We start from the raw sequence: 14,907 nt of genomic DNA, 5'->3' as shown, positions 1-14,907 counted from the left end.
AGAGAGAGTTGCCCAAATGGCTTACAATAACTTATGTGTTAAAATTCATTCTTTCTTTTTGCAGCTTTTATAACAATGAATCTATTTGGACAGAAGACTAGTGTTTGGATAGGTCTTCAGAGTGATGATTATGGAAAATGGGTGAATGAACATCCGAAGGTATATTCCAATTGGTTTCCAGTTGAAGTAGTTCATGTAAGTTTTATGAAATGCGTTTCGTGGGGAGGTATTGTTTTGTACATAATAATCAGTGATTTTTTTTAAAAGGATAGGGCCTAATAGGGCCTCAACATGGGCTTACTTTTGCACGTCCTAATAATGGAGGGAACAGTTTCATGGGTCCAATTAAATGTGGTCAAAAATGATCCTCTGTAGACATCTAGCCGTTTGATTTACACCTTCAGTTGGGTAGACACACATATCCCATCATTTACTCCTATAGCTCTTTACAAGCACAAAATTTGGGGCATAACAAGTGGTAATCAGTTTTTAAAATCTGCTCCAGAGAGCAAAATTATCATGAAGTGTACTGTGCAGTGTATTGCTTTATGCATAGAGAAATATTTAGTTAGTTCTGATTTCACATTCTTTCAACTGAATTATGCAAAATTTTCATTATGATGTTTCAATTTTTAATTATGATGATGTACATTAGAATGTTCATGTTTAGTGACTGTCAGCTGGTTAATCTTCTGCATGCTTTTTCTTGTAATGATTTTTATTTTAATCAGTTAAGACTTATTTATTAGTTTTTAGGCAGTGTTCATCCATTATCATGATACATGTTTATTACAGGGTCAGAGGTATAACAGCGCTAATATCCAAGAACAAGTTCCGTTGTGTACCTTGGTATCAAATAACCCTAATTTTCATTTTACGGGAAAATGGTACTTAGAAAGCTGTCAGAAAAATTATGGTTTTATCTGCCAAAAGACTCAAGGTAAGGATTTGTTTCTGTTTTACTCTCACTCTCAGCCCTCTCCATTGTTAATTAACTTGCTCACGTTCTTCTCTCTCATCTGTGGTATGTTGTATACATTCTTTATAAACCGTGGAATGTAAATTACCTCTTACACGGCTTCATGTCAACAGCCTAAAACTACAAATTATCTGTAATATTTTGGACAAATCAACATTGCTACATGATCAATACCAAGAGTATTATCTTTGTTTTTTTCTTCTGGCTATACATTGCATATCTTAGATCATGGAGGGGAGCAGGTATTTGGGGTGATGCATAACTTGGAGTAATGATATAAAATTTAGACTAACCACCAGAAAAAACTACTGACAATGAGATTCAGTATGCGACCTGTAAAACTGGATTATAGAAAACTTCAGGAAAAAGTACTGTAGAGAACAGTCCACACAGAGAGGAAGATAGACTAGAAGACCTAATATAGTTGGGCTTTTTCCATAGATTACAAGGCCAGCAGGGACCATTGTAGTCTTCTAGTCTGACCTTCTGTATAATGCAGGCAAAATAATTCCTAGAGCGTATCTTTTAGAAAAACATCCCATCTTGATTTAAAAATTGGCAGTGGTGGAGAATCCACCACAACCCGTGGTAAATTGTTCCCGTGGTTAATTATTCGCTGTTAAGGTTCTGCATCTTATTTCCAGTCTGAAGTTGTCTAGCTTCGACTTCCAGCTATTAGATCATGTTGTACCTTTCTCTGCTAGACTGAAGACCCCACTACTAAATATTTGTTCCTCATGTAGGTATTTATAGATTCTAATCAAGTTGCCCCTTAACTGTAAATAGATTGAGTTCCTTGAGTAAATCACTATCTATAAAGCATGTTGTCTAAGCCTTTAATCATTCTTGTGGCTCTTTAAATCCACTCCAATTTAGCAACATTCTTCTTGAATTGAGGAACTGGATGCAGTTTTCCAGCAGCAGTCACACCAGTGCCAAATCCAGAGGTAAAATTACCTCTCTGCTCCTACTTGGGATTCTCATTTATGCATCCAAGGATCACATTAGCCCTTTTGGCCACAGTGTTGTACTGAGAGCTCATGTTCAGGTGATTATCGTCCCTGAACCCCAAATCTTTTTCGGAGTTACAGCTTTCCAGAAGAGATTCCCCCATTGTGTAAGTTATGCCCTATATACTTTGTTCCTAGATGTATATGTTTACATTTAGCCATATTAAAATACACATTGTTTGCTTGCACCCAGCTTACCAAGAGATCCAGATCACTCTGTATCAGTGACCTGCCCTCTTCATTATTCAATACTTCCTCAATTTTTGTGTCATCTGCAAATTTTATCAGTGATGATTTTTGTTTTCTTCCAGGTCATTAATAAAAATGTTAAATACCATAGGGCCTAGAACGATCCCTTTGGGACCCCATTAGAAACACTCCCGTTTGATTCCCCATTTACAATTACTTTTTGAGACCTATCATTTAGCCAGCTTTTAATCCATTTAATATGTTCCATGTTAATTTTATTATAGAGACAAGGTGGCTGAGATAATATCTTTTATTGAACCAACTTCTCTTGGTGAAAGAGACAAACTTTAAGGCTACACATAGTGTAAAAGTCCTCTTGGGATGGGTCATTTAGTTCTTTGTTCAGAGCTTCGATTGTAGAAAAGTTACTCCAGAGGGAACAAGCAGGAATGAAGACAAAATGGAGATGATGCAGCTGCCCTTTATATTGTTTTGCCATGAGGCTTGTACTTCCTTTTTCCCAAACACAAGGTGCCCAGCACATGGTATGGAAAAGCCTTAGAATCCTGTCCATCAGGATACCAAATGCCTTGCTGACTCATAAGGTATATTCACTGGTTCCTTTCAATGGGTTCATTGTACAGTTAATGACCCTTGATGGGCCATCAAACAGGCTAGGCACTGATGATGCTAATCTGCCTGGGGATGTCACACAGAAACACAGCATATTAATGACAGGTTTCAGAGTAGCAGCCGTGTTAGTCTGTATCCGCAAAAAGAAAAGGAGTACTTGTGGCACCTTAGAGACTAACAGATTTATCTGAGCATAAGCCTTCGTGAGCCACAGCCCACTTCATTGGATACATGCAGCGGAAAACACAGCGGGGAGATTTTATATCCAATGAAGTGGGCTGTGGCTCACTAAGGCTTATGTTCAAACAAATTTGTTAGTCTCTAAGGTGCCACAAGTACTCCTTTTCTTTCTGTTTTGCTTGTAAGTCTTCCTGTATACCTGTATGCTGGCAAGTGGGTAATGAAGTCTTACAGTGACATGTGATCATGTCACCTGAACTGGAATCCATCTTTAACCTGGTGCTTTTCCATTGAGAAGGAGGGGTGGGAACCCAGAGGGACAAAGGATTCCCGCCTTATGCAAAAGATATATAAGTGGGTGGAACAGAACAAACGGGGCAGCCATCATGAGAAATCCTCTAGCTATCACCTGAGCTGGAACAAGGACTGTACCAGGGGAAAGGATTGTGCCCTTACTAGGACGGCATCCAGTCTGTGAAAGAAACTTATTGAAACATCTCTGAGGGTGAGATTTTATCTGTATTCAGTTTTATTACTGTACTAGACTTAGACTTGCATGTTTTATTTTATTTTGCTTGGTAATTCACTTTGTTCTGCCTGTTACTACTTGGAACCACTTAAATCCTACTTTCTATATTTAATAAAATCACTTTTTACTTATTAATTAACCCAGAGTATGTATTAATACCGGGGGGGTGGGGGGGGCAAAGAGCTGTGCATCTCTCTCTATCAGTGTTATAGAGGGTGAACAATTTATGAGTTTACCCTGTAGAAGCTTTATACCGGGTAAAACGGATTTATTTGGGGTTTGGACCCCATTGGGAGTTGAGTATCTGAGTGTTAAAGACAGGAACACTTCTTAAGCTGCGTTCAGTTAAGTCTGCAGCTTTGGGGCACGTGGTTCAGACCCTGGGTCTGTGCTGGAGCAGACTGGCATGTCTGGCTTAACAAGACAGGGTGCTGGAGTCCTAAGCTGGCAGGGAAAGCAGGGGCAGAAGTAGTCTTGGCACATCAGTTGGCAGCCCCAGGGGGGTTCTGTGATCCAACCCGTCACAACGTGATGCTCTTTACAGCTAATTTCTGAAGGCATCCCTTAGTCTTTGTACTATTTAGATTAATCTTTGACTCTGAGATTGTTCATGCACAATTTTCTCTCCTTGAAAAGACCTCACAGTTGGATATGTACATTACTCACTCTGCAAAATATGTATTTTTTACAATTCAAAACCAGGCTTTTATTAGCATGATAAGCAGATAAGTAAACCTTTGGATTACTGCAGCTCCTCAGTCCAGTGGGAGATCAAGGAGATCCCATTAAACAGGTGTGTAATGAGACCCTCTAAGGTTACACTCAAAAGCATCACTGAGCTGGTGCATACTTTATGGGTACTTACCCTGGGATTGAGGCCCACTGGCATTAGTTCCCATTTGAATTCTTGTTGAAATTCAAAGTTTGAGAGTTGATAGAAAGCCTTCCTCTCTGTGTACTGAATCCATTCATTTTCCACACAAATTCAATCTTTGGCCTTGCTGTGATTTCAAACAAGAGTCGTGTGTATGTTTGTTTGTTGTGTTGACATGGTCTCAGGGATGCTTCTAGAAGAACTAACAGATTTGGGATTTTTACATTTGTTTTCAAGGATAGTCATTCGGCTTTGAGAACTGTTAATTTATTAAATATTGTCTGTTAAAGGAAAATGTTTGATACTAAAAATACTGGATATTTTGTCTTTTTCTTTCTGTTTGTCGCAGATACGTCCAGACATGCCATAGATGCATCTGAGATGTATCCAGTACCAGATACTTTAGAATATGGAAACAGAACGTATAAACTAATACATGGGAATATGACTTGGTTTGCTGCTTTAAAAACCTGCATGGCAAATGGAACTGAATTGGTCAGCGTTACGGACCATTATCACCAAGCCTTCCTCACGGTCATTGTAAACAGACTAGGATATGCCCACTGGATTGGACTATCTACCTCAGATGTACGTAATGGAGTCTGTGCATATGAATATGATACTGTAGATTAGTTTGTATAGTAACAAGGTAACAAGCTATAAAAAAAAGAAAAAAAAAAAAGGAAATGTGTATTCACTTGAAATTGGTGCATTTGTAAATAGAGATGAGCTTGCAGCAAAAACCTCAAGCTGAATACCCCTGTACTTGGGAGAAGTTCGGATCCTGAAGCAAAACTCAACTATGTGGCTTGGGCTTATCTCTAGTTGTAACACAACATACAAGTAAATTGTAATCCGTGTGGTGTCAGCACTGCAGGATGTGATGCTGGTGTGATGCTAGAGTCCCAGCACTGAAAAGGAGCTTAAAGGCAGAGAGAAGAACACTCACAGGCGAAAAGCCTTTTCTAAGCTGACCACTGAAGTGGCTTTGGCTTCAATCTTGGTATACTTATGCTCCAGATAACTACTTTATTCATGGTCAGCTGCCACAGTGGTTCAGTTAGTACAGTAAAAGCTTTTTTATCCAGCATGTTGGGGGAATGGGGGGTACTGGTAAGTGAAAAATTCCGGTTAACCAAGAGGGAGGGAGTTGGGTTGCAGGGCTGGGAGTTGGGGCACAGGATCTGGGAGGGAGTTTGGATATGGGAGGGTGCTTGGGGTAGGGGGTTGGGGAGTGGGAGAGGTTTCAGGGTCCTAGATCTGGAGGGTGCTCACCTCAGGTGGCTCCCCACAAGCGGCAACCTGTCCCTGTTGTTTCTAGGTGGAGGCGCAGGTAGGCAGCTCTGTGCGCTGCCCCTGCCCTGAGTGCTGGCTCCGCAGCTCCCATTGGCCAGGAACTGTAGTAGAAAGGATCTTGCAGAATTACATAGTAATGGTCCTTGGGAATGTGTCTGCATCATTTAGTTAGGGCCCTGCCTTGGAGGAGGAAAAGCCAGATTTGCCAGCCCATGGAAAGGATATCAAAGAAGAAGCCACTTATGTGACAGTAACACATAAAGAGAAATAATCCTGAATTTATTTTGGCAGAATGGGCTTAACTTTGAGTGGTCAGATGGTACCAAGTCTTTGTTTACCTTTTGGGGAGACGAGGAGTCACAGTCACTGGGCAGCTGTGTTTATATTGATATTAATGGGCAGTGGAAAAGTGCTACCTGTGAAAGACTTCTACAAGGAGCAGTTTGCCATGTGCCAACTGGTAAGTCATGGGTTAGTTTTATATTAAATCTCAAGAAATTTAGTTTTACACATTGTCTATGGAAGAATGTGAACAGAAGTATGTTGGTTCACAGTTGACTACTGATTATTATAAAATATATAAGTATTTAGGGCTAGATTCACAAAAGGACGTAAACTGCTTTAGGAGTACTTGTGGCACCTTAGAGACTAACCAATTTATTTGAGCATAAGCTTTCGTGAGCTACAGCTCACTTCATCGGAGTGCCACAAGGTGCCATAAGTACTCCTTTTCTTTTTGCAAATACAGACTAACACGGCTGTTACCCTGAAAACTGCTTTAGGTGACTAAATCCCAGAATCAGGCCCTACTGGGATTCACAAACTCCTGCTCAGGTGCCACCAAACTCACTGGGTGCTTAAATTACTGCAGTAAAAGTTCCCTAGGCACCTACTCTTCTGTCTCTATGCATGTGCATGACACCCCATGTCAGATGTCCCAGATGCCTAAGCCCCAGAGTCATGCACTAACTGGAGGAAGATAGGAGTTCCTCTGCATAACTTACCTGAAGGCCTGATCTAGTCAACGTGCTCAGAGCTTATCTATCGGATTAAGCCGCCATAGGCCAGCTCACACAAAGTGAGCAGCACTGCTGTAGACCATTGGGATGTGGGAGACCCCTGAGGAGGAGAAGGGATGTGAACAGCAATCTCCTGTCTTTTGGGAGCTTGTTCTGAGCATTAAGCTATTGAATATTCTGATGTGATGTTCCCAGTCTCTCCTGTTGAAGCTGTTCCATTGTGGCTCAAGGGGACGGGGTCATGGGCCTCCTACCTCCCAAGTGAGTGCTCTAACTACCAGGCCACAGAGTCATTCTCATACTCACGATCTCTCTGGCCCAATGACTGAGAATCTGAAGCAGGTGGAGGCACCTCCCTGCAGCCCACACTTAGACCCCTAACTCCATTAGAGGTGCAGGCCTTAGCACACCTTGGCATCCATTGGCTTGCTGAGATGAGTAGCCACCTAGTATGTTGGCTTTTGTGAATCCCATTCTTAGGTGCCAGTTTTCTCCCCATTCATTGTATAGGGGCTTAACTCAGGCTTTGTGAATCCCAGTGGTCTTTAGGTGCCTAAAAGTTGGTGTGAAACTAAATTAAAAAAACAAACCTGGACTTTGGGTTCAGGCCAATGGGAGAGAGGAAAACACCTTCTTGTAACTGGAAAAAACAAATGAGAAATGTTAGGTTTCTTGGATTAAGACTAGATTTAGAATGAAGTATAATACACTTTAATAAAATTCACTGAGCATGGATGATTTGGTGGTCATCAGTTAGAAATGAGTAGACTCTTGTCTAGATTTCCTGGCTCACAGTTTAAAATCCTTCCATGGATGTCTTAGCCCTGAGGTAGAGAGAGTTCCAGGCAATTTACTGTGTGAGGGGGGTTTCGAATAAGACCAAATACCGAGATCCTGTTTTCATTCTCTTGAATCATAAATGATATTGCACTGCCTAGAAAACAAGGAGGACATATTTAACAACACTGGTGATATACTTAAAATGGTGCCTCAAAAGTGGTTATACAAAAGTAACTAACAGTTTTTAATTGAATTAAAAGTACTGTCTCTGCTGAGTCCTTTGCAGTGCTAAGCAGTGTCCTTTAAATATTCCTTCAACACAGGACCACATTACCCTATCCAAACGCTGCCATTGAACTCCTATTGGCTTCAATGGGAGTAGCATGAGATCTATTGTCCATTTTAAAAAATATATATTGAGCTACTTTCTCACCAGATGGCATCTAGGGTGAGGAAAGGCAGCAGGATCAGTCAGAATGATTGTATTTATTATATGGCTGTATTCTGTAATTTATCTTATTTGGGTTTAGGAATAGCTTACTTCAATTTAGCTTTATGCAAAAAAAGAGAAAAAAATAGATCTAAACTGTGGATGAGTCAAGTGTCCATTTTTCACTATAATTTTTACAATAAAGAAAGATTTTTCCATGCCATAATACAGTAAAAAAATTACCAGTTTACATGTACGCTTCTCAAGTGTAAAATTATTGCTAGTATTATTCTAAAATGATTTGTGGGATGTTTCTTAATATTGTGTTACTCCATTAAACCTACAATGTTATTTCTGTCACAGAAAAGAAATTAATTGAATACAGAGGCTTATGCTCAGAAAAAAATGTCACCTGGATAAAATTTAGAAGCAATTGCTACAGGTTTTCCACAGTTTTCGAGAGTACAAGTTTTGATACAGCATATGAATTTTGCAAAAAGCAAGGTAATCTGTTATTAGTTATCTTTACAGCAGTAAAATGTCGTGTATTCTTCTGAACATTTTAAATAACTTATTTAAATAGTGGCCTGTTTTATATGGGAGTGAAGATGATGATATTGTAGCTAACTAAAACAACTAACAAATGTTCTACAATACAGCATGATAAAAGTTTTTGTTGCATTTGTATAAAATTCAATTATTTTTCTCTTCAGATTACTGTAAAGATCCTGTGATTAGTTTCATAACAGTCTGACAGTTTCAAATTTATACCTGCATTGTAAATTTAGAAGTTATGTAGTGTAACCATAACTTAAAATCCCTAACATAACTATGCATAATGTTGAACTTTTGAAGCACAATATTAAGTTTTGACACCATGCAACAGGTGTTGTTTCTTCTGTAGCAAAAGCCCATGTGTGGGAAATGTAACTTCCATGTGGTGTGTGAGAATGAAACAAAAATATTTTGTTTAAAGAGAGAGGCTGGAATTTTCAAAGGTGCCTAAGAGAGTTAGGTGCCCACGCCTACTGAATTGCTTTGGGTATTGGAAAACTAACTTCCTAAGGCTCCACTGAAAAATAAGAACGGCCATACTAGGTCAGACCAATGGTCCATCTAGTCCAGTATCCTGTCTTACAACAATGGCCAGTGCCAGATGCTTCACAGCAAATGAACAGAACAGGGCAATTATCGAGTGATCCATCCCCTGTCATCCAGTCCCAGCTTCTGGCAGTCAGAGGTGTAGGGACATCCTGAGCATGGGGTTACATTAGTTATCTTGAGAAGAGTGAATTGCGATTACAGCTGGAGGAGTAGATTTCCCACTGTGTAAGGCTAGGTGAATAGAGTTTAATTATGTTCTGAACATGATCAACAATGAAGAAACTTGGTATATATGTTTCATCTGCAGGATCTAATCTTTTAACTATTAAAGATGAAGATGAAAATGCTTTTGTTCTGGAAGAATTGCACCCTTTTGGTTCTTCTGTCCAAAGGATTTGGTTGAACATTCAGTTTGTTGCGAACAGTAAGTAATGGAATACATTAATATGATGGTACAGTTCTTAGTTTAGCGTTGACAACCACTTACCAGAACACTCAACTTGTTTATCTCAGATGTCTTTGTCAGTTTAGGGTGCACCTGAAATACAAAGTTCTATCTCTGTAGCTGTTAAAGCTATGACCATTCAGTTGGAACATTCTGGCTTGTGTCCCACTATAATGGCTGGCTCACAGAAAAGATAATACCCTTATTCCTTTCCGGGGCAGGATGGCTGGTTACTGCAGAACAGATTCCCTCCTCCTCCACATCACCAACCTCTCTACTCCACAGCACAGAGAGACATCCTGTTTCATTGCCCACACCTTAACGGCTCATAATGGATGGCACTGTTTTTGTTGTGAGAAACAGGTTTCTCAATGCTGGGCCCATATGCAGTCTGCTCCTGGCAGGTAGGCTACCTCTCTGAGGCTCTGATTTAGGAAAACACAGAAGAATGTGCTAAAGTCCATCGATATTCAGGAGATATGCAAGTGGTTTCCTGAATAGGAATGCTTTCCTGAATTGGAGATGGAGGGAACAAAAGAAGCTCCTGCAGTGCATATCAGAGAAGATAATTTTGCCCATATTTTTGGGGAGCTGGCTCTCCAGAATCCCCCTATCCAGTTGTCCTCTCCTCATTCTTTCCTGTTCAGCATGTATTTAAACACACATTACACAGACCTCATAGTGTTTAAATATTTTTGCCCTTAGATGACACAGTAGCATGGCTTGATGGTTCTCCCTTAAATTATTCAAACTGGGGCATCAGGGAGCCTGACTTGGATCATCTCAAAGGGAATTTTTGTGTTGCTTTGAGGACCACAGATGGAGTATGGCAATTATCTCCATGCAGAGAGAAAAAGGGATTTGTATGTAAAATGGATACAGGTATGTGTTTATGTGAAACAAAATAACCATCTCTTTATAACATTGTTTTATATTCCCCTGGTTTCCCCTTTTCTTTACTTTAGGCTTCCTCTGAAATGGTGTTCAGTTAATGGCCTTTAATGCCATTGCACCTTCAGTTTCCCATATGTCTGCAATCCTCTTCACAACTGGACTTCGCATTCATGAAGCCTGTAGCCACAGGCCTCGCTTGACTTTGGTAGTCTATAAATATAAAGGATATTTCATTTTTTATAGATAATTTTTGTCCCTTTTTATTCATGGACATAGCTTTGAAGAAGTGAACTAACTTCAAAGGTTGCAATTTTATCACTGATTTTTTTCCCTAAAGATCATTCTTTATTTCTGGTTCTCCCTAATGCCATTCAAAATTGGCCTGTAGGACCCATAAAATCCTTAGTTGTGGTCACCTTATTTTGATGGGGATGCAGACCAGTTTGTAGTTGCAGGGAACAATGGGCGCTGCTACTAATGGTGCTAGAGCTGCTGTAGCTGCTTTTCAGACTGCTGAGTCCGCTCCTCTGCTGAGCAGCCTGTGTGGCCGCCAGCCACAAGAGCAGCTTGCTAAATAGTGTGAAGGACAGCCTAGGATAGTGGACTGAACAGAAGCAAGCTCCCTTACTCTAATCCTAGTTCTGACTCCCACTGTGGCCATGGTCAAGTAACTTAACCTGTCTGTCTTCCCCCTATAAAATGGGGATATTTAATAATTACTTCACTTACTTACTTTATGCCACTTCTTTAGTAGATTGTACAGTGCTCCTATATAAGTGCTAAAGTTCACCAGAGTATGCACAAAAGCCTCCAGTACCCCTCAAACTCTTAACTTATTCGAGAAATTGTTCTTTGAAACACTTTAGAGTGTTGGAAACTGCACAGACAATAGTTTCCATTTGTACAATAAGAGATTCTCCCTCTCCTTTTTTTATATGAAATGAAATATAGGGCATCCTAAAGAATTATCTCACTGATCCTCCCCAAAGTACCAAGTCTGGCCTGACACGTTGTGCTACTCTATAGTCACAGGGGACAGGAATCATTACATGAAAAAATGGTTTTGCCAGCCCACCCAAGAGCACTAAAATCAGCATTAGCCCTGCTAGTTAGTCTTAAACCAGGCCTGTGTAATGGTGCTCCCCTACTTGTCCAGGGTGAGAATTTCTTTCTTTCTTTTTTGTGTGTGTGTGTAAATATCACTACCTTTTTCACAATCACCAAGGCTGATGTGATGGGAATGTTAAAGTTTTGTGATAATTTTGCAAGGTTTTCTTGTGCCCCCTCCCCCCCAATAAAAATAAAAGTGTCCCAACATTAAATTGTACCAAATATATTTTGGGGAAAGTAGTAGAATCTTCTAAGTTTTCTCTTCATGAAACAGCTGACTCATAAAGCAGGTGGCAAATAGAAAAATTAGACCTTTGATTTCTACACTGCTACAGTTCTTATATAGATCAAATGGATGACTGAAAGTTGTGTCCAAGTATTTATGCATAGATTTTTCTATGGCACTCAGTAGTATAGTATGTGCTTCACAAATATTGATCAATTTAACCTCACAATTCCCCTAGAGGTATGTAAATGTTATTTCCCCCCTATAGAGAAGGACTTGGCCACAGTCACCCAGGAAATTTGTGGGAGAACCAGAAATAGAATTCAGATCTTTTTATTCCTAGGCTCATTCCTTAACCAAAAGACCATCTTTCCACTGTATGAATAAAAAAGACTTAAAAGTATTAGAGCCTGACACCCTCACCCAGTAGCGGCCCAATCCTGCTTCCATTGAAACCCATAGCAAAAATCCAGTTACTTCTGCAGAAGCAGATCAAACCATAACAGAGCATTCCTGAACTTTAACTCCTTCATATTTAGACTGTGCTTATCTCACATGCACTTTGGTAAGTGAAGGAATTTAAAATGATGCATCAGGCCATATTTATCCCAGTGGGCTGTAACTCCCGTTGACATCAATAAAGTTAAATCAGGGATGGCCCATTATTGTTATAAAGTATGTCCCCTCCCCCACAAGTAGCAACTTTACAATAAAGCATATACATTAACTTTTATAAGTTGTCTGAATAATTTTCATGCTAACTTTGGATTCTGTTTCAGATATCTTTGCAACAGTGCAAACTGTAAAAGGTAAATTCTACTATGTGATACATTTATATTTTTATCAGAAATACTGAAGCTAAAACATTTTCTGCATCTATTTTTATGACATGACTTTCTTTCATTGTTATAGAACTTTTCTTCTGCTTCTTTCATTTTAGCATCACACCGTGGGATCATGGCTCTAGCTGTAATGCTGACATTGGTGATGGTGGCTGCTATTTCTACATTTCTGTGGTGCCTGTACAAACAGAACAGCAGTCTCTTCAGTAGAGTACGATGGTTCAGAAATCCATATTATTCACAAACGAACTCTGAAGATCCAGCTGTGGAAGAAAGCATCCTCATTTCTGATTTTGAGAGAAACAGTGAAAATTAATGGTGCAAGAAGGACCAGAATAGTTGCATTTAATACAGATAACACAAAGAAACTCTACAGAATAGTTCATTTTATGAACTAGTTACTACCTAGGACCAGATCACACCTCAGTTTTTTGCAATGGACAAAATGAAGAGTGGAAAAACCATTCAAAGGAGCAAATATCTGTCAAAAAGAAGGGGAGTGAAGCCTAAGTAGCAGCTGTTTGTCCCTTCCCTCTGCTCCTGTGGCAGCTTCTCTGTGTGAATTCTCTGCAATAAGGCCTCTGCAGATTTTTAGGGAGCACAAATGGGCAGAGAGGGGTTAGAACCAGGAAACATATGGAATTCACAGCATCAGCCCATCAGCATTAACTCGGGTAGGTTTGCACTCCATTCCTGGAAACCCCTGTGGAAAATGGGTTTGCTGATTAAGAACAGGTTTCCTTTGAAGCTTTGCTATGGGATAGAGAGTGATACTCCTTGAACAATCCATGATGATGCAAAAACCACAATGCTTGCCTCTTCTGTTCTTACAGATTCAAGTACACAGGGCTCAATCCTGCTTCCATTGACTTCAGTGGTACAGATCAGGCCCTGGGATGGAAACCTGTTCTAATTTGTTTTTGATTCAATACAGTGTTGTTAAATGATCAGCCCAAGGAGAATCATGGTGAGTCTTTCCCTTGTGAGAGAACCTAGAATTCTCCAGTTGCCTGAAGATCCTCAGGATAGGCTCAGAGATCTCAGGACCTGCAAAACCTATCATACTACATGGGACAATTAAACAGAAACCCTATGGCCTGAAGGCAGCAGAGATTTTTCACTTAGCTTTGTTCCTTCTGTGTATTTTGTTGTTGTTTGTTGCATTTTATTTTACACAGGAGGCAAAATCTGGCCATAATTAACATTACATTTTTGCCCTGATTTCAGGAAACTTAAAACATAATCAAATTACTACAAGAATCTTTTGCTCAATACCCAGTTTTGTACAAAGAGAATTACACTAGTATCATTTTTCAGACATCGGAATACCCCATGTAGATTTCCAGCATGTGGAGAAATAGAGCCATTCTTGGTTGGTTTGCTTGCCTGTTTTGTTTAGGGTTTTTTTGGTTGGTTGGGGAGGGGTTAGTTTTTTATTTGGTTTGTTTGTTTGTTTTGCAAATATAACAATATGGGGAAAAAATTGGGTGTGTCAGAATTGACCAGTTCAGTCCACCATTCCTACCTTATTGTTAAATTTAAAGACTTAAAACTTGCCATGGTGTACAGACTTTGACTTCTTCACATTGTTAATATAATAACAAGAGTTACTCCAAGTTATCTGTTAAAGATTAAACTTTGAGATGACACACTTGTTTCGGGGTGGTGGGGGGGGACGGGTTTCTGCAACAAACTAAGCACCTTGCTTTGATCGTATTTTTTTTTTAGTCAGTGTCTGTATAAAGAAACTGATTATAATCAGTTTCACTCAAGTTATGGTAAGAACTTCCTTTACTTTTCTCTTACATAAGGAATTACTGTTACACCACCTAATTCTCATAATTATAGTTCACACTAACCCAAAGTGTTGATTGTGTTTTCTGTTCATCCTTGTTCTGAACTTCTGTTTCCATTCCTCTAACTGGCTTTTTCTGGATCGCAGGCGTTTTGTATTATTCCTAATCCGAAAATTTGGTGAACACATTTTCATTCTGATTCATACCAATATTGACCATATTGGCAATTTGTTTCACTATTATTTCAGTTGGAAAATTAAAATAGTGTACAAAAAAAAATAATGCTCTTCTGTAGTTTTTTCCTCCTTAATCTTTCCTATATTAAAATTGTGTTTGAACCAAATTCACCACTGACAGAAGCAGGCACAAAACACTGACTGCAATTAAATCACACCTATTTCACCAGCCACGAACTCATTCCTTGTCCTTGTGTGGATTCACCAGCGCTGGTGCAGGAAGGTATACATTGCACTTTGCTCTGCCAGCCCATCCCCTTGGAGGGAAAGAGGGTAGGCAATTTTCTTCTACCGTGCTGTTTTTAGACTTTCGTGACTGAAGGCAGACTTAATTC

The 14,907-nt window shown here is 39.6% G+C and overlaps 1 protein-coding gene across 3 annotated transcripts in view; it reads left to right on the top strand.

Annotated features, from left to right (window-relative positions):
* Nucleotides 1-14,577, top strand: part of PLA2R1 (phospholipase A2 receptor 1) — a 73,042-nt gene extending 58,465 nt beyond the window's left edge. For 2 of the 3 annotated variants that reach the window (XM_084643707.1, XM_084643709.1), the window contains 9 exons: nucleotides 65-195; nucleotides 796-940; nucleotides 4,744-4,982; nucleotides 5,982-6,150; nucleotides 8,283-8,423; nucleotides 9,331-9,447; nucleotides 10,174-10,350; nucleotides 12,478-12,507; nucleotides 12,639-14,577. In XM_084643707.1, the coding sequence (XP_084499833.1) occupies nucleotides 65-195; nucleotides 796-940; nucleotides 4,744-4,982; nucleotides 5,982-6,150; nucleotides 8,283-8,423; nucleotides 9,331-9,447; nucleotides 10,174-10,350; nucleotides 12,478-12,507; nucleotides 12,639-12,856 (1,367 nt within the window). In that variant the 3' untranslated portion in view covers nucleotides 12,857-14,577. The remainder of the gene's footprint in view (nucleotides 1-64; nucleotides 196-795; nucleotides 941-4,743; nucleotides 4,983-5,981; nucleotides 6,151-8,282; nucleotides 8,424-9,330; nucleotides 9,448-10,173; nucleotides 10,351-12,477; nucleotides 12,508-12,638) is intronic. The other variant, XM_084643708.1, reaches the window with a different exon arrangement.
* The last annotated feature ends 330 nt before the right edge of the window (nucleotides 14,578-14,907 follow it).

Source organism: Lepidochelys olivacea, assembly GCF_965140295.1.
Source record: "Lepidochelys olivacea isolate rLepOli2 genome assembly, chromosome: 11".
Taxonomy (NCBI): Eukaryota; Metazoa; Chordata; order Testudines; family Cheloniidae; genus Lepidochelys; species Lepidochelys olivacea.
This window is presented reverse-complemented; position numbering and strand designations above follow the sequence as displayed.